The sequence below is a fragment of the Rhinoraja longicauda genome, chromosome 2, assembly GCF_053455715.1.
Source record: "Rhinoraja longicauda isolate Sanriku21f chromosome 2, sRhiLon1.1, whole genome shotgun sequence".
NCBI classification, from domain to species: Eukaryota; Metazoa; Chordata; class Chondrichthyes; order Rajiformes; family Arhynchobatidae; genus Rhinoraja; species Rhinoraja longicauda.
The window spans coordinates 98897556-98923314 of NC_135954.1; the positions used below are offsets into that span (position 1 = coordinate 98897556).

Sequence of the window (25759 nt, forward strand, 5' to 3'; positions counted from 1 at the left end):
GGATATGGGGTTACTGATTGTAGATGATCAGCCATGATCACAATGAATGGCGGTGCTGGCTCGAAGGGTCAAATGGCCTCCTGCACCTATTTTAGAAACATACAAAATAGGTGCAGGAGTAGGCCATTCGTCCCTTCGAGCCTGCACCGCCATTCAATATGATCATGGCTGATCATCCAACTCAGTATCCCGTACCTGCCTTCTCTCCATACCCCCTGATCCCTTTAGCCACAAGGGCCACATCTAACTCCTTCTTAAATATAGCCAATGAACTGGCCTCAACTATCTTCTGTGACAGAGAATTCCACAGATTCACCACTCTCTGTGTGAAAAAAAACGTTCTCATCTCGGTCCTAAAAGACTTCCCCCTTATCCTTAAACTGTGACCCTTGTTCTGGACTTCCCCAACATCGGGAACAATCTTCCTGCATCTAGCCTGTCCAACCCCTTAAGAATTTTGTAAGTTTTCTATGCCTCTATGTTTCTAAAAACGGGCCCTTCAGCCCACCATGTCCATGATCCTATTGCTTGGCAATTTAAGTGTTTATCTGAATGCCTCTTAAATTGAGTCATTGTACCGTCCACCATTACCTCCTCTGGCAGTGCAATCCACATATCAAACACTTCCGGAGTTAAAACATTACCCCTCAGATCCCCTTTAAAACTCAGAATCAAGGAAGTGCAGATGCAGATGGCTTCAAAAAAAAAGAAACAGTGCTGCCAGACCTGCTGAGTTACAACAGCACTTTGTGCCCTATTTCCCTTGAATACTCCTTCCTCTCACCTGTAACTATTGGTTTTGATACCCCAACCAAGGGAAAAAATACTTTCTTATCTGTGCCTCACATAATTATAGATTCTTCCATCAGGTCATCCCACGGCCTCCTTCGCTCCAGGGAAAACAAGTCCAGCCTATCCAATCTCTCCCCATAACTGAAGACCCAAACTGGGCACCATCCTGATGAATCTACCCTGCACTCTCTTCAGCAGTCACAATCCTGCAGCATGGCAATCAGAATTGCTCGCAATGCTTCAAATGGAGCCTAAAATGTATTCTGTAAAGTTGCAGCATAATGTCCCATTTCTTACCCTCTGTGCCCGACTTGTGAAGGCAAGCATGCCCGACTTTCTATGCCTTCTTCACCACCCTATCCATTCGTGTTGCCACTTTTAGGGAATTCTAAACGTGGACCCTTTGGACTCTCTGTTCATCAACTTGCCTGATTGTCTGACCATTTATTGTATACATCCAACCTCTGACATTGCAAAATACAGCTGCACAGACTTGTCGTGATTAAATGAAGAGGGCAGCGCAGTAGAGCTGCTTCTTCACAGCGCCAGAGACCCAGGTTTGGTCTTGACCTCCGGTGCTCTCTGTGGCCTTTGTATGTTCCCCTGTGATCACGTGGCTTTCTTCCGGCGCTCCAGTTTCCTCCCACATGCCAAACCCGTGCAGGTTCACAGGCTTCTGTAAATTGCCCCTCGTGTGTAGGGAGTGGATACGAAAGTGGGATTACATAGAACTAGTGTGAATTGGTGATTGATGGTCAGCATGGACTCGATGGGCCAAAGGGCCTGTTTCCATACTGTATTTTATAATCAATCAAATTCCATCTTCTGATGCTCTGCCCAACTTTTCATCTGATTAATATTAATATTAACCAGAGGACATGGGTTTGAGGTGAGGGGGATGGGGGGGAAGATTTAAGAGGAAGCTGAGGGGTAACTTTTTTTACACAAAGGCAGGTGGGTGCATGGAACGAGCTGTCAGATGCGTTAGTAGAGGCTGAAACTATTGCAACATTTATGCGACATTTGTACAGGTACACGGATAGGACAGGTGTGGAGGGATATGGGCCAAACGCAGGCAAGTGGGACTAGTGTAAATGGGGCATGCTGGTCGCTCTGGGCACGAAGAGCCTATATCCAGGCTCTACGATTCTATCATAGATATTAAATAAGCAAAGGATGAAAGGGTAACCTGGGTTACAAAGGGTTAGATGGGAAATAATGATTACAATCAGATCAGCCGTGATCTTGTTGAATTAAAGAGTTTGAATGTGGATCAGAAGAACACAAGCGATCCAGCAACTCACCATCACCTGCATAGATTCTTCAATGTCGTCAAGACCACCTGTGATCCGAATCCCCGAGGGCCTGTCCTGCTCAGGGCTCAGAACAGAGGAGAGCTTCTCAAACACAGAGTATTAGTCAACACCTGCTTGCGGGGCTCTTTAAAATAATTCCTCAAGAGTGGCTCCGTCTTTGACACGAATGTTCTTGACTCCATCCCAGAACAAACTATCCAGGCCACGTTTGTGGCTGTTCCAGACACACAAGAACTTAAAAAGGCCACATGCCAACTGGAGAGCAACGAGGCCTTGCAAGCACTCAGATCTGAAGCTTGGCAGAGTGCCTTGAGTCAGAGGACTGGAACATGTTCAAGACCACTACATTCAGCCAGCATTCAACCTCAATCAGCACCGGCTTCATCAGGAAATGCACTGACACGTGCATTCTGACAAAGACAATTATGCTCTACCCTAAACAGAAACCTAGAATCACTCTCTGTTAAAGTTCAGCTCAAAGGCTTTCAAGAAAGATGATCCCACAATGTCCAAGTAAGCCAAGTATGGTCCCTGATTTCTCTCTGCATCACGGATGCAGAGAGAAATACAATTAAGCTAGAGGCTCAATTCAATCAGGCGAGCAAGGAAGCAATCTGTGGCAGGGCCTGAATACCATCCTGGGCTACAGACTGAGATTGGGGGATGAACTCTGACAAGGATACATAACTACTGGATGAGCACAATGCCTTTCACACCTGTTCTAACCGGGCAAACAAAGTACAATAGACAATAGATGCAGGAGTAGGCCATTCAGTCCTACGAGCCAGCACCGCCATTCAATGTGATCATGGCTGATCATTTACAATCAGTACCCCGATCCTGCCTTCTCCCCATACCCCCTGACTCCACTATCTTTAAGAGCTCTATCTAGCTCTCTCTTGAATGCATCCAGAGAATTGGCCTCCACTGCCTTCTGAGGCAGATAATTCCACAGATTTACAACTCTCTGACTGAAAAAGCTACCACCTCAGCCTCTCTCTCCCCTCCACCACCCCCACATTTGCCACTGCCTGTGCTCCAGAATACCAAGTGCCAACACCAACACAATCTTTAAGTTCATCAATGATACCATTGTTGTTCTCCGGATCAACGATGATGAGGTGAAGTATAGGAACGAGATCAAGAACCATTTGTCGCGGTGTCGAAGAACAACATCCTCGAGCTTGAACGTCAGCAATGACGTTTGAGTCGTAGTTGACCGAAGGAGGCAAGGGGGTGAACACAATCATGTCTTTGTTGACGGAGCTGCTGTGGGGATGGTCAACCAGCTTCAGGTTCCTAGGCATCCATATCACCAGCATCCAAACCTGGTCCCTTCACACGGATCAAGAAAATGAATCAAGAGTATTTAGCTGTTAAGTGTCAGAGGATTCGGCAAGTCCATGAGGATACTTGTGAGCTTTTACAGACAATCTGTAATGTATTCTGATGGGATGCACCTCCACCTCGTACGGCAACTGCCCTGCGCTTGTTGCCCTGAACCTGCAGAGAGTGGTGAACACAGCCCAGTCCATCACAGACTCAACGCTTCCTTCCACCCAGTCCATCTTCAAGGTTTGGTGTATCAGAAATGCTTTGAAGTATTGTCACGTATGCCTGCCACCTTGGACATTCCTTTTTCTCTCTTCTATCTTTTGAGCAACATCAGTGGCGAGAGCCTGTAAAACCTGAACCACTTGCCACCTCTCAGTAAAAGCCAACAACTTTGATGAAATTCACCATTGTCTTCAAAGCACCTTCATAACCCACTAACATCTGACAAAGATTGTTTAAAAATCAAGACGTCAAACCAAACACAAAGCTTATTATCTTGTGTGCTTTGGAGAAATTAACTAATGACAGCAGCAGCTGAAGGCACTGGAGCGATGCCATCAACTCTGTTTCGACAAGATCTTCCGAATCCTAACTTTGGTGAGCAGGCCATTGTTGGCATGCTCAATACAAGCAGTCCAAGCTCCACCGCAACAAGAGATTACCAAAGGAAGCAATTCAAAGCCACTTTGTAAGAGTGTACCTTCCCCACCAATTCACTGGATAAGGACGAGAATGTACGATGGCATTGAGAACCTTGTGTGCTCGTAAGAAGAGCACAGAAGCTCTGTGTAAATGACAGAAGAGGCTCACCACCTCCTAGACGAGCTTCATCTAAGCAACTTCTATCAGAGTTGTGGGTCCCTCCGTGGCCTCGTTAGCCACTCAAAACCCAGAGTAATAGATGGGAAATAGTTCACCTTGACTCCAACAGACTGCTTTTGAGGCAGTTGTTTGGTTTCCACTTCTACAGGTGGTTAATACTTACGTAAGCCAAAAGCACCTCATTTGATTCCGGTAAAAATCACCAACATTGGGACAAGAAATGTTATTGAACCATCCGCATAAATACGGTAGTTTTCTACAAGGCTTGAGTCAAGTGTGTGATAGAACACTTGCATGGCTGAGTGCCACAGCTACAACAATCCAGCTCTTCTGCATCCACCAGATGTACACGATGGACACCACACCTTGGTCAATCATATCCCTCCATCACAAATAGGGTTGCCAACTGGTCTGTGTATTAGCCGGGACATCCCGTAAATTGGGCTAAATTGGTTTGTGCCGTACGGGAATGCCCTTGAACCTTATTAGGCCTGGGGGGCGCTGTAGAATTGAGATACGGCATATCTCAAACAGATTCATTTGGTTTTAGACAGTATCTGTAGCATGGGCAATTGGCTTTGTATTGAGATTCAACACTTCAGCTTGACTGGACTCCATTACGTTGGCGGAAAGTGAAGAAAAAAAATTCCTAAATGAATCAACCCGAAATAATAAATATGGAAGGTCATCGTACAGTGGCCATTTCTTGTTTTCATTTTGCATCGATTTCTTTTATTCTCTGCATGCTTATCACCCTTGGATCAGCAACAGTACATGGAGAAATTCCAAGTATCATAGCCGATATTTAGCCATCAGTCAACACTAAAGCGCAAGATTTGATATTTCAAAACCATTACCATGATCAATCACATCAAAAACAGTTTCTCTTTTATAGATTGCTATTTCTTCTACAACGCTCCTTTCTTTTGTAGGACCCTCGAGGGTGCCATCTTGAAACAAATGGATAATCCTTTTCCTTACTGCGCACACCTTTGTCAATGTTTTCAGTTCATCTACAATCCCAAACAGTAAATTTATATCAATGAACGTAATATAGTCAATAAACGGCATGCTGGATCAGGGATTTGCCAGAGTAATTCTCCAGCAGATTGATAGTTATGATTACTGCTAAAGTTACCTTGGGAAAAATTTGCATGGAGCAAAGATGGTTAATAAAATTTATAAATAAGCAACATGGATTATGTAGATGAATTGCCCTCTGTAGAATCCCCCTAATGTGAAGGGAGTGGATGAGAGAGTGGGATAACTTAGAACTAGTGTGAATGGATGATCGATGGTCGGCATGAACCAAAGGACCTGTTTCCACGCTGCATCCTAACTAAACTTCCCGGATAAACTTTATTAGCTTTGAAATTTCCGTCATAAACACATACAAAATAGTAAACTGAAACTCCCATATAACGTATTTATATATATTAGACAATAGACAATAGAAAATAGGTGCAGGATAAGGCCATCCGGCCCTTCGAGCCAGCACCGCCATTCAATGTGATCATGGCTGATCATTCTCAATCAGTACCCCTTTCCTGCCTTCTCCCTGACTCCGCTATCCTTCAGAGCTCTATCTAGCTCTCTCTTGAATGTATTCAGAGAATTGGCCTCCACTGCCCTCTGAGGCAGAGAATTCCACAGATTCACAACTCTCTGACTAAAAAAGTTTTTCCTCATCTCTGTTCTAAATGGCCTACCCCTTATTCTTAAACTGTGGCCCCTGGTTCTGGACTCCCCCAACATTGGGAACATGTTTCCTGCCTCTAACGTGTCCAACCCCTTAATAAGTTTATACGTTTCGATAAGATCTCCTCTCATCCTTCTAAATTCCAGTGTATACAAACCTAGTCGCTCCAGTCTTTCAACATATGACAGTCCCGCCATTCCGGGAATTAACCTAGTTAATTATGAGGAAAGGGTGAGAAGATGACTACTGGGTCACCATGCCCTATAATCATGTCATCTACACGAAGCACTGCTTGTGTTTACATTATAGTTTGTCCTTTATTCTGACCAATATTTCCAGGTAATAATTAGAAATAATCTCCAGTTAATGGATCAGTGAGGGGATGCCAATTCAACGGATAATTTGTTTCACTGAGTGACTTTCTATCAGCTGGTTGTATACATCCTCAACAATATTGATATCAGCACCAGAACAGATTGCTGAAGCTCCTGTTATATTAATTCCTTGCCATGTGTAAATATATCATTAAGTCACAGCTGCCCCTGCATGTCAAGGTTTTAATAGTTCCTACAAGAAAATGCTAGCAAACGTTCAAATTGAGTTCTTTGAACTTCATTCGGACAGTGCATAAATATGTCTGTATCTTCTTGCATGATTGTAATAAATGTAACTTCAATATGGGACCTGAATCCATGTCACAAGCAGCAGTTTTCACGTGCATCTTTAGCTCCCAATACCTATATTTACACTTGGTTATCCTACTAATCAGATCTGTAAACATAAACTCAGAATGAGGGTCATGCATGCAGCCAATCACTTGAACAACAAAACTGTCTGAAGAAGGGTCTCGACCCAAAACGTCACCCATTCCTTCAATCCAGAGATGCTGCCGTTGAGTTACTCCAGCTTTTTGTGTCTATCTTTGGTTTAAACCAGCAACAGCAGTTACTTTCTACACTGTTTATTCAGCACTCCACACTATGCTAAATTTACCTAAGGGCACATGCAAGACTTTCATGAATTGCAGGAAATAATTTACACTCCTTGCTTTTGATCATCAGTTTTGCCACTTGTTTCTTAAAGATTGAAGCCTGGCTACAGTTTGGCATTACTTTCTGCAAAAGGTCACTCCAATCATCTCCTGAGGGGTTGATAAGATTGTTCACAATTTCGTGAGAATTCATTCACTTTCAACACATTCACCTGCGTTCAGAATCGTTGCTGAAAGCTATATTACAATGACAGTAAGAAGAGATAACTTGAATTTGGATGGCATTGTCACGTCCTCAAGATATCCCCATGAAGGTTTGCAGGCTATGCAGCACCCTGAAAGAGTAGCCATTGTTGTCATGGCCTATCACTGTGGCTTAGGTGGTAGAGTCGCTGTCCCACAGCTCCAGCAACTTGGCTTCAATCCTGTCCTCGCTGCTGCCTGCATGGAGTGTGCACGATCTCCCCGTCTCTGCGCGTTTCCTCCGGGTGCTTGAGTTTCTGCTCACATCTCAGAAAAATGCGCAGGTCAGATGATCTCGCTCTATTGGACAGTGTGAATTGACTCTTATGTGTGGCTGAGTGGGAGAAGTGTGGGAAGAGTGGAGGGATACATGGAGACAATAAAAGGAAATTAGTGCAAATAGATGCTTGATAGTCTGCATGGATCTAATGAGCCGAAGGGGCTGATTCCATGCTAGATTGACCACCCCTCTAAATAATGATGCTGGCACGGTTTCTAATTATGTCATAAAATGATGTCCCTCGCCAGAATGAGGTCACACGCAAATTCGAGGAACAGCACCTCATATTTTGCATGGGTAAGTTCATGGCATGAACATTGAATTCTCTAATTTTAGGAAACTTCTAAAAACACTTCCATCACCTCCCTTCTTCAACTAAAAGTTGGTTAACTACAAAGATAATAGAGCGGAGCAAGATGAACCACTCCGTCGAAATCACCTATACTGAAGTGTAGTACGCAAAGGCGCATAATGTCCGCCATTTTGGTAGGCAAAACCCGCCGTTCGCTATGCCTCTCGCAGTGTAATCAGTGTTGTGGGAGAACAGTGTGTGTGATGATAACATTAAAATGCAGAAAATATCTCACCTATCAATTCACTTTTTTTGTCATTTTTCTTTTAAAATGTTTTCCCCCTGCTTAATTTCTCTGATTTTATTCTTTCTTACTGTTTTTGCCCATTTCCCTCCCATACTTCCTCCCCAGCCCCCTCTTTTGTGCAGTTCCCCTTGTATTGCTCAAACACACTCTGCACAAATTTAACTTATATAAACATTGCACAAAAAGTAAGGAAATTTGTGTTTGGTAGATTATTTCTTTGTTGTAACAATGCTTCTTGGCAATAAATCTTATACCGTTGGAAAGCCTGTTTATTTCCCTTTTAAATGGTGCCACATTTGTAAGGAACATGCATTTGTGGGATGAGCAGCAGACCTGAGTATATGGGTTGCGCCCATGAAAAATTTGCCAAATCTTCTCTGCCAATGCCAAACAGCTTATTCTGCTGTTGCTATTGACTCTTGTTTTGAGCTTCTGGTACCCCCAGGTGCTGACAAGAATGGGATGCCGTCCCACAACAGTGTGTGACCAGGCTGGTGACCAGCATGAGGAGGAGGTGCCAGGCTGTTATGGCTGTGTATGGTTCTTCCACACGCTACTTTGGCTCCTGTTTATTAAATGAATAAATTGTTAAATTGCCAATATGTATTGTTTCTTCAGACTTCAATCATCCAATCCACCAAACAACACCGAACAAGAGTCAATGGCAGAATAAGCTGTTTGGCATTGGCAGAGAAGATTTGGCAAATTTTTCATGGGCGCAACCCATATACTCAGGTCTGCTGCTCATCCCACAAATGCATGTTCCTTACAAATGTGGCACCATTTAAAAGGGAAATAAACAGGCTTTCCAACGGTATAAGATTTATTGCCAAGAAGCATTGTTACAACAAAGAAATAATCTACCAAACACAAATTTCCTTACTTTTTGTGCTATGTTTATATATATATATGAATGTGTGTATGTTTGTGTGTGCGAGGCGAGAGATAAATAGATCTCAAAGTTCCTTCTCATGGATCAGAAGCAACTTTGATTTAAAGCAACACTATTTCTCTCTTCATCTTATTTTTCACATGACTCTCTCTCTCTCTCAAATGTGAATATCTCATAACGACACATTTGTGGGTTAGCAGTATATTGCACCAACCCCCTCAATTTTAAATCATTCAAAAATGAACTTCATAAACAAGGATAACACTTTTTATTTCTGTCATTCATGGTAAGATTTACATCATTTTGTGTGTGAGATATACAGGGTTGCACTGTTTCACATATCAGCTAACCAATGAAAAGATCAGGTCCTGATTTATACCAGCTCTTCACCTTCCCCCCTTGTCTGAAGAAGGATCCCAACCTGAAATATCACCCATCCTTTTTCCCCCAGAGATGCTGCCTGACCCGGTGATTTATTCCAACACTGTGTCTATTTGAATTGGATTCATGCTTCTGTACCACGTCAGGCAACATTGGTCATTTTAGTGGCTGTCAAGGGTTTTTAACTAATCAATTCACCAATTCAAATTTTCTTGGCTCTAAGTATAAAGTTAAATGTCTTTTTAATTATATCGTGGATACAGTATTCTATTGTTTGCAAATGCATAATCTCTGCTTCCATGACTTTTAAAATAAAACAAAAAGAGATACAGCTCGTGGATGTGAAATTAAAATGAACAGAGAAAGCAAAGGACAGTTCATTAAATATGATCAATTGGCCTGATACAGAGTGGATCTCTAGTGCAAATATTCAATCAGTAAATCCAAGTTTAAAGATCACGAAGCAGCAACTCTTCAAGATATAGTTATAAATGTCAACTATCAACTTATCCATGAAGTTGAACAAAAATAATTGTTTGCAAACATTTTATATACAAAGAAATAACAGAGTTGTGAACACTGCCCAGTCTAGCACACAGTCTACTAAAATGGCACTGAAATTTACCCATGGCCTACTATGGTTTTTAGAGTCGAGTGGTCTATCTTGCTCCTCTAGTATCTTTGCTACAGTCTGAAGAAGGGTTCCGACCCGAATCTTCACCTATCCATTTTCTCCAGAGATGCTGCCTGACCCACTGAGTTACTCCAGCATTTTGTGTCAATCTTTCTAATGATATCTTTGGGCTTGAATGACTTCAGGCAGTTGGGAACACCATCATCAACGGGATCTACTCCGAGTCATACTGATGACTTGGAAAGACATTGTTCTTCGATGATTGTCTCTGGGCCATTATGTTGGCCAGAAATGTTGAAGCACCAGAAGAATTTCAACAGTTCTTTTCAATTCAGTTTAGTTTATTGTCATGTGTACCGAGGTACAGTGAAAAGCTTTTTGTTGCGTGCTAACCAGTCAGCAAAAAGACATTACATGATTACAATTGATCCATTTAGAGTGTATAGATACATGATAAGGGAATAACGTTTAGTGCAGTGCAAGGTAAAGCCAGCCAGTCTGATCAAGGATAGTCCGAGGGTCACCAAAGAGGTAGATAGTAGTTCAGCATTACTCTCTGGTTGTGGTAGGATGATTCAGTTGCCTGATAACAGCTCAGCCCTGTCTTCTCAGTCAATAAGTGCTGGTCTTGACAATGAGTTAAAAAAACAAAATAACAATAAAATGTGACGCTGACAACCATTATGAAATCGTATCACGTCTGAACGAATGAACTACCGCTGGGTTGTTTTTCAAGTGGCTTCACCAATGGCAGAAGCATTTGCAACTAAACTAATAATAAGGCTGTGAAAAAATGAACTGAAAGGAAAGAACTGGTAATTGGAAAGAATTGGAATTGGTACACTCTTTGCTGACAAATTCCCTCCTCCCTTACCCCCCACTTACTCACCTTCTCACTAAAGTAGTCAATGAGCACTGTTTTATGAGTTAAACAGTCATCAATGCACAGAGAAGAAAGACGCTCTTGGAAATCTCAAAATAATTCATTTTACCCTTGTCAATAAGTTTATAATATCCAATAACACATTCAGTAAAAGGATTACTCACGGTCAGCCTCTGTAATCATGCATGCAAGACACAATAAAACTGACCTTTGAACGAGAAGATCTGGGTAGCCGGGTCTATTACATTCAATCATTTTGACCTTAAAGGGTACTTAAAATGCACTGGGAAAGATTCAGCAATTGGGCTGATTTGCAATTTATTAAAATTCATTTCTGTGCCACAAACCTTATAAAATGAATATTTACAATCCAGGTGAGGATAGTGAGGAAATTTGAATGAGAAATGCATCATGGCAGCAAACATGGAGAGATGAGCAATTCCAAAAAGGAAACATGTGTAGGAAAGGTGAAGAAGGGTCTCGACCCGAAACGTCACCCATTCCTTCTCTCCTGAGATGCTGCCTGTCCCACTGAGTTAGTCCAGCATTTTGCGTCTACCTCCAAAAGGAAACAGATGGAGGCCAAAACATAACCATATACAAGTGAGAACAATTCAAATACAGTTGCTTTAGGGACAGAGAAGTCCATTCAACGCTGCAGTTAGATCGCAGCTGATTTACTTCTCAACAACACCAAAAGCCTTAGTTTCCGTAGGTCCCTACCTACCAGACATTTTAGCAATCCTAACCTCACCAGACACTGCCTCAAGCAACATATACATTAATTTGCACTGTTATTCCGAAGCTTCAGTGACCCAGGTTCAATCCTGACCTCTGGTGCTGTCCCTGTAGAGTTTGCACAACTTCTAAAACGGCACGGTGGCGCAGCGGTAGAGTTGCTGCCTTATAGCAAATGCAGCGCCGGAGACTCAGGTTCGATCCTGACTACGGGCGCCATCTGTATGGATTTTGTACGTTCTCCCCGTGACCTGCGTGGGTTTTCTCCGAAATCTTCGGTTTCCTCCCACACTCCAAAGACGTACAGGTATGTAGGTTAATTGGCTGGGCAAATGTAAAAATTGTCCCTAGTGGGTGTAGGATAGTGTTATTGTGCAGGGATCACTGGGCGGCGCGGACCCGGTGGGCCGAAGGGCCTGTTTCTGTGCTGTATCTCTAAAATCTAAAAAAGAAATCTCTAAAATTGCCCCAAGAATGTAGATGGGTGAGAGGATAATCACAGGGAGGATAATGAGCATGCAAGGAGACTGGGCAAGAGGAGAAGTAAGTGGGGGAATGGGACTGAGAGCCAGAGCCTAAATGACCTTCCTCTAGATAATAAGAAAGCATAAAATAACATTTGAGTAATTATGGATGTAGACTTCAAGATCTCTGTTTCTTTAGTACAAAGGAGTGATTCCTAACCTTATTCCTGACTGGACAGATGCCATGTTAAAACATGGGTCTTTTTTCTGGCCTTCCCTGGAGTCTAATATTTGTGGGAAGTAAAGGTTACAGGAAAAACGAGTAGGAGAATGGGATTGTTGTGAGTCAGCACACACTAGATGGGTCGCAATAGTCTCCTATGTCGTATAGAAAAGTGGAAACCCAGCAGAGATGGTTGGTAACTGGCGGAAAAGAAGCCGTGGTCAATTGAATAAAACAACAGTGTTAGAGCTCAGTAAATGATTATTTACAGAACTTAGAACAACTCAATGCCAAACAGACCCGGTATTGGGTTAACATGTATGGATACCATGGAGGTCTACTGAAATATTGCCCTGCAAAAATAACCCAAAGCTTACTTTTTTTTTTTAAGAGCCCACTGAGCTCCATTGATAGAAAAACCGTTTGCAAAGTATGCATGCCAATGGATAATGGATACCAACCCAATAATGGAGTACTCCCAACAACCATCAACACACTACACAACACTACCCATAACTATGAACTTCTACTTACTGTCTTTGGTTGTGTGAAGGACCTTTGCACGAATATTGTAGTTATTAATGTATTAATTTTTGATTATATATTATCGATGTGCATTGTGTTTATAGGCCTGTTATGCTGCTCAACACAGAATTTCAGTTTTCCGATGTCAGTACATATCCCAATTAAACATTCTTGACTCCTGGTCTTGAATCTGGACCCAACCTGGTGTGCCAGGGTCATCTGTTCATTACAGAACCCCAGATGGAACCTGTCACCTAAACAGGCATCAGGTAGGAGACCCCAGTGAAAGTGGCAGCAAGTCAACTGTCAGCTTTAATAGGGCGGTGACTTTCCATATTAAGGACAATACCAGCACTTCAACATTCTTTGCAGTAAGTTAGGAACAACTTCTTTCTATCTTGAACCTACCTGATCTCTCAGTTGCTAAACACTTTAATTCTCCTTCCCCTTCCCACACAGACCTTTCTGTCCTAGGTCTCCTCAATTGTCAGAATGAGGCTAAATGCAAATTGGAGGAAGTACAACTCATATTTCACTTGGGCAGCTTACTGACCAGTGGTATGAATATCTATCCCTCCCCCACCAAAGTTGCACCAGCTTCTCGTTTTCACCCAACAAACAGCTAACAATGGCCTGTGTCCTTTATCATCGCTACTTTTTTGCATATCTTTCATTCATTGTTCTTTATCTCTCTATATCATCGTCTATATCTCTCGTTTCCCAACTAGTCTGAAGAAGGGTCTCGACCTGAAACATCACCCATTCCTTCTCTCCAGAAATGCTGCCTGTCCCGTTGAGTTACACCAGCTTTTTGTGTCTACTTTCTATACCATACAGGGATATGGGCCAAACACAGACTTGTGAGACTAGTATGGATGGGGCATCTTGGTGGGCATGATCAAGTTTTGCCAAGGGCCTGTTTCCGTGCTGTATGACTCGATGAAATATAAAAATTAATCTCTTTCTTTATTTGAGAGAGTACACTGAACTGAAGTGGTCTAAATTTGGATCACTAATCTTAACTCCAGGAGTTCATTATCACTATACACACACAAAGACCTACCATCGAGAAATATTAGAGTCATATGGTACAAGTTAGGGTTTATATCAGAATTAAAACCTGAGAGAAGTCTTTCCTCCCACTCTTGCAGCTCAAGGCAGGTACTATAACAACATCAAAAAAGACATTTGGACAGGTGTCAGCACAGAAACAGGTCCTTCGGCCCATCATGTCTATGCCGACCAAGATGCTCCATCAATGCAAGTCCCACCTGTCTGCATTTGATTCATATACCTCAAAACCTTTCCTATCCATGTGCCTGTCCAAATGTCTTTTTTGAAGTTGTTATAGTACCTGCCTTGAGCTACAAGAGTGGGAGGAAAGACTTCTCTCAGGTTTTAATTCTGATATAAACCCTAACTTGTACCATATGGGTACATCTCCTCTGGCGTTGCAGACCTTTTCTACGATCTCTGGCAGTCTGTTGATATCGACGAAGATTCAAACCATCAGTGGGGTATTGCTTTTTTTTTTCACGGTGGCTGTCTGCCGATGTTTGAATCTTTTCCTCTGCCTGGTAATCACTTCCCGTGACACAGCACAGAATTGAGCATCTGCTTTGCGAGCCTGGTGTTTTGCATGTAAACACTGTGGCCTACCCAATGAAGCAGCCTGAATACTATGCAGGCTTCAATACTCATGATGTTAACCTTGATAATACAAGTTGAGGGGTAGACTGTTTTCTGACAATCAGATGTAAAGGAGAAAATATTACATAATGTGTGGCAATATACAAGATACATAGTTAACAGACATGATTAACTCATTTGTGTAGTTTACTTGTTGGTAATGGTTTAATCCTTAAAGGCTGAAGTGTCAGACACGCAAGAGTATTACCGTTTAACTTATTAAAAAGCATCAAGAAACTGGTGGCAATTCCACAAGAGGCCATCAGTAGAAATTATGCAATAAGCGATGCTCTTACAGAGCATGGTACAGGAAAGAACTGGCTACATGGCCAAAGCCCTGGGGAGATGAAGTCAGAAGGCTCACACTGTTCAGAAGCGCTAACTGAAGCATTAACATGGTTTATCTCTTCATAGAAACAGCTGGACCCGATGAAGATTTTCAGCATTTTCTCTTTTTTTCTGGGACAAAACAACGGCTTGATTCCTTCAGAAGCAGCATTGGTTCTCTCCAAAAAAATAAACGTCTTTTCTCGAGTGACTGCTATTTCCCCATTTTCATTTTAATTCAAGTTTTCCTGATATTTGAACATGACAATATCCTGGTTAATACTATTGCTGTTATTATTTTTATTGTTATTATTAGTAATAATATTGTTATCGATATAACAATTGCAGCCCTTCTTGAATAAAGCCCTTCTTGAACAACATCTAGTAACCCCTCTCGTATTTGTGCATAGAGTGATACAGCGTGGAAACAGGCCCTTCGGCCCAACTCGTCCACACCAGCCAACATGTCACAGCTACACTAGTCCCACCTGGCTGTGTTTGGTCAGATCCCTCCAAACATGTCCTATCCATGTACATGCCTAACTGTTCTTAAACACTGGGATAGTCCCAGCCTCAACTACCTCCTCTGGCAGCTTGTTCCATACATCCACCACCCTTTGCGTGCAAAAGTTACCACTCAGATTCCTATTAAATCTTTTCCCCTTCACCTTAAACCTATGCATCTTTCCCTCTAACCTCACAGCTCAAATCCACCTCTCCACTGGAGTTTATTCAGTCATAACCATGAACCAAATTAGCATTTCAAATTATTACCGATATAACAATATCCTGTTTATTAGACGCATTCTACTAAATTCTGAATTCATGTTTGGTTTAATAATTGTAAAAATAAGGGTTTAAAAAAATCTATAGGATAAACAGATATATAAGATGTACAAGCACCCTCAGTGTTAACAAAATAATTTTTGAGCGTAAACGACATGAAAATAAGATTTTGTGTTTGCATTTAGTTGTACTAATAAACCTTCCTTTGGACAAACTTCATTAATGAAAGATGTACTTGCCTGTTCTAAACACCTTCCACTCATTTTAGGCTAACTATAACACCAAGATTCAGTTGTTCCCTAGAAATTGCTGTTGCTAATCTTGTCTACCACATCTTTCCCTCCAATCTCTCAGCTCAAGTCCACCACTCCACTGGAGTTCAGATTTGTTTATTCAGTCATTACCATGAAGCAAATTAGTATTTCAAATAAATATTCATTCACATCTGCATGCTGATTTGCCAAACTGCTAGTGAAACTGAACACATTGTCCTTAGTACTTTCCAAATAGAACAAGCTGCAATCATATTGGTGTTATTCCACTCCAACCCCCAAAGGGCTGGGATTTTTCACAGAGTGCAGGGTGAAAGGCCACGCATATATCTTATTCACTATGGCTACATAATCAATTAAAGTGTGTAGAAAATCACAAAAAGAGGAACAAGGTTAAACATTCCTTCCATTCATCCTTATGATATGTTACAATTAAGTACACACAAGCTAAAGTAATTCTGCCATAGTTACCCTGCCTATGTTTTTCACATTTGTGGTTATGACTAATACAGGACATAAGGAGAAGCCTGCCGGTGCCATGTGATTTTCAAAATCATTTGATAAGGTATTTGAGACACTATTACACAACGTAAAGGCTCAAGAGACTGAGCGTAACAAATGAAAAGCTAAAAACAGCGAGGGTGAACAGACAGATCAGATTCAGCTCAGCCAGCTGTTACCAGTGGTTTAGCACAACGATCAGTGCTTGGACCTCAGCTACAGTCACAGGTGTCCTGACAGCATTTGCTATTCCCCTGTTTTGCTTATGATGCAAAGGGCAGTTGGAAAGCAGGTTGTGAAGGGGGTGAAAAATGGCCCTGAGAGCATGGGAATAGCAGCAGGAGGCCATTCAGCCCCTTCAACCATTGGGCAAAATCAGGGCTGATCTTCAACCCCCAACACATTCCCCATATCCCTTGATTCCTTAAATGTCCAGAAATTTGTTGAATCCTATTCTGATTATAATCAATGTCTTTGTCTCTGCAGCCTTCTGATGTAGAGAATTCCAAAGACACTGAGTGAAGAGCTTTTTGCTCATCTCAGTCCTAGATGAGCTGCCTCGTACTTTGGGGCTATGTCTGCTCGTCTCAGACTCTTCAGCTGAACATCATCATCCACTCCTTTGAGAACTTTGGATGGTTCAATGGGATCACCTTTCATTCCAATAAACTCGGGAAAATGAAGACTCACCCCTGCTCACTTTCACCTCATAGAATGGGTCTGCCATCTTAAGAACTAGTATCTGTTGCATTCTCTCTAAAGGAAGTATATCCTGTCTTTAAGAATGTGACCAAAATTGAACCGTAAATACACTCTTGTGTTCAAATCCTTTTGCAAAAAATGCCATGATATTGCTTGCTTTCCCAATTGCCTGATGCACCTGCACGTGGGCCTTCAATGACTTGGGTACAAAGATGCCCAAGTACCTTTGAACATAAAACATTATCCAATCTCCGAATCAAAAAAAGGGACCCAAACCGAAATGCCACCTCTCCTCGGATGCTGCCTAGCCTGCTAAGTTCCTCCAGGACTTGTTTTGTCGCTTAATTTTCCAGCATTTGCAGTGTCTGCATTATCCAGTCCCTCACCATTTATAATTATCTCACTATAGATACACAATAGTTCTCTCTTTTCCATCTTAATGGGTGACATTATACTTAATCTACCACTCACCTTCCCCTTGGAACTACTTTGCATCTTCATCACTACTCACATTCCCACCTAGTCTCATGCCATCACCAATCTTTGAAATGTTACATCTGATCTCCTCAAACTGGTCATGGGGCCAGTGGGCACAAAACAAAAAAATCCCTGCACTTCTCTGCAAAGTCAAATACTGGCAAACCAATATTTAATATGTGAATTGAATTTGCAAGAACGTGACAGATGGAGCAAAGAAAGGTTATCAACTTTGATTGGAAAAATTGGCAGCAGAATAGTGATAAAAGTGTTGGTTATTCAGATGAAGCCTGATGTCCTTGTACACAGATAACATGAAATTATCACGCAACTGCAGCACAGGAAAGCAATTGTTAGCCTTTATTACAAAACAGCTGCAATGCAATACTAAATTTTCACAATGGAATGATGTCAGGATTTGGCAAGAGCATACTTGGACTTATTTGTACAGATTCAATTCCCTTAAACGTAAGGCTTTTGTGCTAAAGGTATAGGTGAGGCATGCAGAGATCCAAGGAATATTGACCAAAAACCAGCGACCGATATGAACTCAGGCAGGGTAGTGGAGAGAAATGGACAGACGACATTTCGGGTCGGGACCATTCATTCTTCGCCCAAAAAAAAGGAAAGTGTGTAAAGTTTCATAGTAAGAGATTTGACTTCTAGATGGACATGAAGTTATTCAACACGGAGATGGGCCAATCGGCCCACCCCGCCCCTGCTATCACACGATGAAACATGTCCTCGTACACCGAGCCGAGTTTAATGACTTAGAAACTACTAAATGTACAGCAGGGACGTGAGGGGAGGTGGAATGGATGGAAGGAAGGAATGGAGCGGCCGGGAGATCTACTTCTAGTTCCCAATGACGAGCTCATATGTCCCAGTGGACGGTCAACGTACGATCAATAACCACAACCAATTAATTCCGCCTGCACAGGTCAACGGGGTGTTTATCACCAAAAAAAAATAGCCACGAAGTACCTGACATAATGGGTAGGGATTGCTTGTTTTTTTGTGGAGCCGGTCGCTGGGTCACTGTGTCGATGTGAAAGTTAACGCGTTTAACCACCGATGGTAACCAGCGCTACACGCCCTTCGCGACAGACCCAATGTACCTGCTACGCACAAATGATAAATCCCAACCCTTTACCCGCCTAAATGCATGGCAGGTTTGTGGAAAGGATCTTTTCGCCGGGTTTACCTTTTATTTTGCAGCCTGTCGCGGGTTCAGAGCCCTGTGATGCGCAACCTGCCACCGTTTAAGATCCTCACCTGATAAGCAGCAGTTCAGGGCGGGTTGCTTATTATTATTTTTTTTATTTTTTTTAAACGCCACCACAAGCTATCAAACAAACTCACCGAATTTCTTGTCCGCTCTCGCTGTCGCCGGGGAATGGAGAGCCGACAGGAGCAGGAGGATGGAGTAGATCGTTTCCATCATTCTTCATCCATTGCACTTTAGACTAGCAATCCATTTCTGGGCGAAGATGGAAGGGAGGACGATGTGTGGATGGGAGGTGATGTGTGGATGGGAGATGATGTGTGGATGAGTGAAGGGAGAGGCAGCGCTCTCCAGCTGCCCGCGGTGTGAGCAGCAGCAGCAGCAGCGGCTCCAAAGCCGAGCAGCTTCACTCCGCCCTCTCTCTCTCTCTCCCTCCCTCCCCGCCTGCCTGTCTGTCTGTCAGCGCTCCCTGGGACCGCCCTGCAGCCGCCGAGCAGCGTCCAGCCTCCCCCCCCTCACACACCGTGCCCGGCCCGGCCCAGCCCAGCTGCTCGCAATCACCCAGCGCCGTCAACACTGAAGGCAAGACACACGCAAGAGGATGGAGTGACTAAGCGGGGCAGGCAGTATCTCTGGAGAGAAGGAACGGGTCGAGACCCATTTGCACACAATAGATGTATCTAACTTCAAGTAACCCTTGCTTTCCCTATCTCTCCCCCACCCTAGTTCTCCGACTAGTTTTACTGTCCTGATTAATCTTACTGATCGTATGCCTCCTTGTCGCCTTCCCCTCAGCCAACAATCAATCATTCTACATTTTCCTTATCACCGTCTGCTTTGACCTGTCGTTTTCACACCTTACTCTTCCATATCTCTGTGTCTCCTAATCCCCTGATTTAGTCTGAAGAAGTGTCTCCCCTTCCTTCTCTCCAGAGATGCTGCCTGACCCGCTGAGTTACTCCAGCATTTTGTGTCTATCTTCATGCTGTCTGACCCGCTGAGTTACCCCAGCATGTTGTCTTATCGTCGTTCCCGGGCCAGTCCTCGTGATAGCCAAAGCTTGGGAAGGACAGTGCCTGGGTCAATCACTCTGCATCATTGTCGTTGCACCGCTGACGGGACCCTCAACATAGTGCAAGCAAGCCCATCCGCTGGATGAGACCCTCCACCTGTGCATCAATAGCCCTCCCTCACCCCCCCCACCCCACCCCACACCACCCCCACCCCACCCCACACCACCCCCACCCCACCCCACACCACCCCACACACACCAGTGACAACTGGCGCCGCCTGGTGCAACTGCCCGGTAACCAAAGAAGCTCATTATTTGTTGCATGCGTTGCGCAACCATTGATCACAACCGTTCAGATTTACGCTGTCAAAACAAAGATCAAAATGTAGAAAAATGCTTTGTTTTCTGAGAACTGTATTTTCCTACATCTCTCCAGCGCCGTTCTGTGTTCCGTTCCTCTACTTCCCCTTCCCATTTTATTCACTGATCCCAATAGGATTGCGGCGACTTAAAATATTTTCGTTGGCAATTAGTTTGTTTGACATCTCTATTTCTCAAACAGAAAACAATGGCACATTGCACGATTAATTTCATAATAAACATATGGTAAAACAATTATAGTCTAGTTTCATCTAATTAATTATTCCATGTAAATCACCAAAAAATATGGACAGATACTCCAGTAAAATTATGTAAGTGCTCCTTTGGGAGGGACAATTTTTCATGTGCAAAGACTCATGAGCACAATTTCATTATTCTCCAATAAACAAAAGTGTACAAAATTGCCTAAACTAGAAATAAAAATAAAATACTGGAAACATTCAGGTCAGACAGCATCTGTGGGGGATGAAGGGTCTTCAATCTGACACATAACTCTTTTTCCACAGATGCTACCCGGCCTGTTGAATGATTCCCACGTTTTATTCATCTTAATTATTTTCCATTTGAAGTTCTCGTGAGGTTTTGCAAGCATTGCCGCTGTTATCCCTGTGTTCACATTCTATTACAGTCAGCTGGATGAGGGGACCTAGTGTAACATGTCCATGTTTGCAGATGATACAAAGCTGGGTAAATGTACAGACTGCGAGTAAGGTTCAGAGTCTTCATGAGCATGTAGACAAGCTAATGGGACAAATAAGGCAAATGGAATAAATGTGGAAAATATGAAACTACCCACTTACGCAGAAAAATTAATTTAAAATAATAGATGGATTTTGTTTTGTTCAGAAAGGTCCGGGTGCCTGGTATACAAATCACAAAATTGACATGCACGTACAAGAACGTAGGAAAAAGACCGCAGTGCAAATTCTGTAAGATCATGATCGATATTTCATCTCAGCCCTGCACTAACCCCATGTACCTCCATTCCCTTAACGTCTGAAATGATATCACTCTCTTTTGTATGCTTCTACATTTAGTAAGCACAAAATCAATACATTTTGAGATCAAGAGAATAACCAGAGAGAAGGTAGGACCATTTGAGGATAAAGGGGAGAAATTGTGCTTGGAGTCTAGAGTGCAGGCAAGGTTCTTTACATCTGTTTTCGCCAATGAGAAGGACATTGAAGGACAGCAAGGTTAGAGGAAGGGCAAGTGGGAAGAGGTTAGAGGAAGGGCAAGTGGGAAGAGGTTGGAGGAGGTGCAAGTGGCTATAAAATAGTCCCAGTTGTGTAGTAACATCTCTATTGTCTTTGTCCATTATAGGCACTGCAGTGTTCTCAGTAAACAATACTGCCATTTTACCTATTCATCTTCCTTCCCCATCCTGCCATAACACCCTTTATTTTGCCGTAACACCTTATTTCAAATCTTAGTATATTCAATATTTGTGCTTTTAGTTTGGAAAATTGGGAGGCAAGGACCAGGAAAAGGAGCAAGGCTGATAACTAAGGGATCAGGGTGAGAGACACATGCAAAGATATACATATAAATATTTCAATTTATTTACAAATTACAGGGTTTACAGCAAACTAATTGTTAAACAATTTTTACATTTCATGTTTTGCATAATATATAATCACATGATGGTTCTCGCTAAAATATTGTGTATGTTTCAGTGACATCTCCTGGTGGCCACTTGCAGTCCAAAATCAAAGTAGAAAATTTCATTACTTTTAACTTCTTGAAAAAAAAGCTTTTCTTCCCCCCAGACAAAAAAATGCAGCATGTCCGTCCGTTCATATCTCAGTTCCTGCTTCATTCTAATTGGCACAGATATTTATGTATGACAAATACAATTTCCAATTATATCAGACCAACTTTACTTCTTGCAAAATAGGGAGAAAAATGTTGTGCTGCTTGAATGCATCAATTTTCCTTTCTGCTGATAGAGAAGGTACACTCACAATATTTCACAGCTGTAAGAGATCATCCAGATGTTTGCTTGAAGACAAGTACAAGGTCCTGCAATAGAAGAAAATCCATCAATATACTTTTTTAAGTGCATTTCAGCTAAATTATATTTAGCACTGGCACCAACATGTTATCACCACTACCCAATATATTTTAGTTTAGCAAACACAATAGAAAAATACAAAAGAATGGGGAGCAGGCCAAGTGGCCTTTTGAGTCATTCAATGATTACACGCATGACCTTATCTTTTTCCTTATTTCAACTTTTCTGTCAGAATCTTGCACGTCCATAAGTCAAGGGAGCAAAAGTAGGCCATTTGCATGCACATGCAAATTTAGGAACTGCATCTTCCCTGCTGTTACCAGAACACTGAACAGTCTTTTTATAAGCCAAGGGTGTGGTCCTGATCGTCTAACCTACCCCATTGCAGCACTTTCTCTGTAACTGTAATGCGATGTTCTATACTCTGGGGTTTTTATCTTTACACTAACTGTTGTACTTATGTATGGGTCTATCGTACTCATCTCGTATGATTTGGCTGGATAACAATCAGACAAGTGTTTTCACAGTATCGGGGTACATGTGATAATAATAAACCTGTAATAAAAATGAATAAACCTGCTATGGGCAACATATAGGCATGCCAGGTTCAGCTAGCACACAAGATATATAAAGTTTTTAAAAGAGGCATACATTTTTTTATAGGTCAGATAACATAACTGTCGTAAAATGTCTTTTTCATGCTTTTGGCATTGAATTTCTTCAGGCTGCTGAATGATGCCTCATCGGTACAGCCTTGAGACAAAATTCATGTAATTACATACCAATGGAAGTCAGTTTAAGAATGTATTCAAAACTTAAAAATGGTATAGATCATTTATCACATGGATTAGTATTACCAGTAAAACAGGAAGACAGTAGTACCAAATATGCATTATTATAAACTGGTTGTACTGTGAGACAGAGGGGGATTAAAACTATTTCCATCATGATCCATAGATCCAGATTTTGATGGCATTATTTGTTACATAGAGAGAAATACGGTATCCAAAATTCAGCCAACAGGTTATTATTTGACATTTACTTTTAATTGATACCCAAGTTTAATTTCCTCTGCAAATGCAGTTGCCAGCTTTTCAATAAAGACAAGGTTAAAAATACGTAATAATATTTCCCACATTATTAAACATACCTTTCAATGTCACTCAACTCAGTAATAGTTCCACTGTAAAGCTGAAACTTCCTGTGAATGACTGTCGCTGTGCCTTTGATTGCATCTCTTTTCACGTTCACTTTACCTGTATAATTAAGTTGCATTTTAGAACCGAAAGCTGCGAATGGGTTGAGCTACCCTGCTCTCTGATTTTGCTTTATAACATCAATTCAGTAATAAACAACTTCATAAAGGTGACATTTCAAGTAAAAGATTATCCGTCATTGGATGAGAAGGGGATCAATATAGATAAGGAAAGCCAAAGATATTACATATAGATTATTGGCACTTTTGCCATTTCAAAAAGTTTATGTTTTCAATTATCACACTTGAAGGTTTCTCATAAGCTGTTTTGCTTTTAAGGTAATGACGACAGATTATAGAAATATGGGAGTGGGCCCAGAATATTTCAGACAAATAAAGAGCCAACACGCTTTGGATCTATTGTGCCTGAAACCACGTGTGGCGGCGCCTAACGGCTGCGGCTCTCTGGCAGTCTGTTTGTCTTTTTTTGTTGTTGTTTGTGTCGGTGTTGGGATGGTTTTTGTTTCTGTTTTTGGCTGTGTATGTGTGTGTGGCGGCGGGTGGGGTGGGGGAAACCTTTCTTTTATTAGGTCTCTTCCCCGGGGCGCAGCTCGGCCGCGGGGCCTTCCATCGCCCGCGGGGCCTTCCATCGCCTGGCGTGGCTCGGCCGCTGGACTTAACATCGCCGGCGCGGCTCAGCCGCGGGACCTAACAGTGCCCGGCGCGGCTCGGCCGCGGGGCCTTCCATCGCCCGGCGCGGCTCGGCCGCGGGACTTAACATCGCCGGCACGGCTCGGCCGCGGGACTTAACATCGCCGGCACGGCTCGGCCGCGGGACGTTTCAGTGCCCGGTGCGGCTCGGCCGCGGGACTTAGCGGCGCCCGGCGCCTTCCATCGCCCGGCGTGGCTCGGCCGCTGGACTTAACATCGCCGGCGAGGCTCGGCCGCGGGACGTTTCAGTGCCCGGTGCAGCTCGGCCGCGGGGCCTTCCATCCCCTTGCGGGGGCTGTGCGTGTCGGTCGACTCGGCAGGGGTCGAGCTGCCTGTCCGTGGGTGCGGGGGGAAGAGAGTGGAAGTTTTGTTGCCTTCCATCACAGTGAGGGGGTGTTTGGAGTCACTGTGATGGATGTTTGTGTTGGGATCGTGTGTCTTGTGTTCTTTTCTTTTTTTGCTGTGCTTTGTGACTGCTGAAATTTCGTTCGGTATTTATATCGAATGACAATAAAGTTCTGTTATTCTGTTATTATTGTTATTATTCTGAACCAGCCAACCATGGGGGAGCTTGTCAGAAGCCTTACTAAAGTCCATATATACCTACTATGAACTTGGATGTAGTCATTTGGCCCATTGGATCCATGCTAGCTCCCAGGCGAGCAATGTCATTAGTGCTATTCCTCCTCTTATTTCCCTTGTACACCTGCAATTTATTCTTGCCAATACATGCTCATCAACTTTAATTTGATTCTTCTTGCCAATCTTCTATACTAAGGGGTAGTTCACAGTAGCAAATTAGCATACTGGCAATGTTGTTGGGATGTCGGAAAAAATTGGAGCAACCAGAGAAAATCTATGCTGTCCTGGAGAGAACATACAAGCTCATCACAGAATGCACCCAAGATCAAGATGGCACATTGATCTCAGAATCTGAGATCAGCACTATCCACTCCACCATCCTGCCACCCCTTACACTATTTGGCACCCGTTCAATATTTCTTATCATCTAATAGTCATATGGATCAAGGCACTTAATAATGCACACTCAACAAGTAAAGTGACTACTTTTATTAAATTGATTGTTTTTCTCAATAGATAGTCCAAACGGCCCATTTCCAATGTACATTTGCTGCAATTTCTAGTGGCACTTTCTTTAATAGCAATACCAATGATGTAAAAGGAAGGATAGTTATGCCCAGTCTTTATCTGAAAAGGTCATTTAAACAGTTGTAAAGTATAATTCTATCCTACGAAGTAATGGATCAGATATAATTTTGATCTACAATGAGAACATGTTAGTCTACTAGGTCATGTGATATGAGCAGAATTAGGCCATTCGGCCCATCAAGTCCACTCTGCCATTCAATCATGGCTGATCTATCTCTCCCTCCTAACCCCATCCTCCTGCCTTCGCCCCATAACCCCACACAATTAGATTAAAATGTTGTCAATATTTGTTCATGTTGCCCTCATCAATATCCCAAACTCACCTCTATTAAGTGCGAGAAGGAAATGAAGAGCAGCTACCAATCCCACAATTCCTTGTATGACTTCAGAATTTATGCATTCTGCTAACTCATTTAAAAATGACCTAAAGACACGAGAAATAGTTAAGATCAGCAGTGCCGGGCTACAAAACAATTGAAA

At 42.6% G+C, this 25759-nt stretch overlaps 2 protein-coding genes across 2 annotated transcripts in view; both read right to left on the bottom strand.

Annotated features, from left to right (window-relative positions):
- Positions 1-19215, bottom strand: part of ptprn2 (protein tyrosine phosphatase receptor type N2) — a 669963-nt gene extending 650748 nt beyond the window's left edge. Inside the window, exon 1 of the mRNA XM_078424921.1 lies at positions 18934-19215. Coding sequence (XP_078281047.1) covers positions 18934-19015 — 82 coding nt within the window. The 5' untranslated portion in view covers positions 19016-19215. The remainder of the gene's footprint in view (positions 1-18933) is intronic.
- Positions 19216-21843: 2628 nt separating this feature from the next.
- Positions 21844-25759, bottom strand: part of ncapg2 (non-SMC condensin II complex, subunit G2) — a 78685-nt gene continuing 74769 nt past the window's right edge. Inside the window, exons 26-28 of the mRNA XM_078429453.1 lie at positions 25603-25703; positions 23354-23459; positions 21844-22211 (exon numbers count right to left, since the gene is read on the bottom strand). Coding sequence (XP_078285579.1) covers positions 22160-22211; positions 23354-23459; positions 25603-25703 — 259 coding nt within the window. The 3' untranslated portion in view covers positions 21844-22159. The remainder of the gene's footprint in view (positions 22212-23353; positions 23460-25602; positions 25704-25759) is intronic.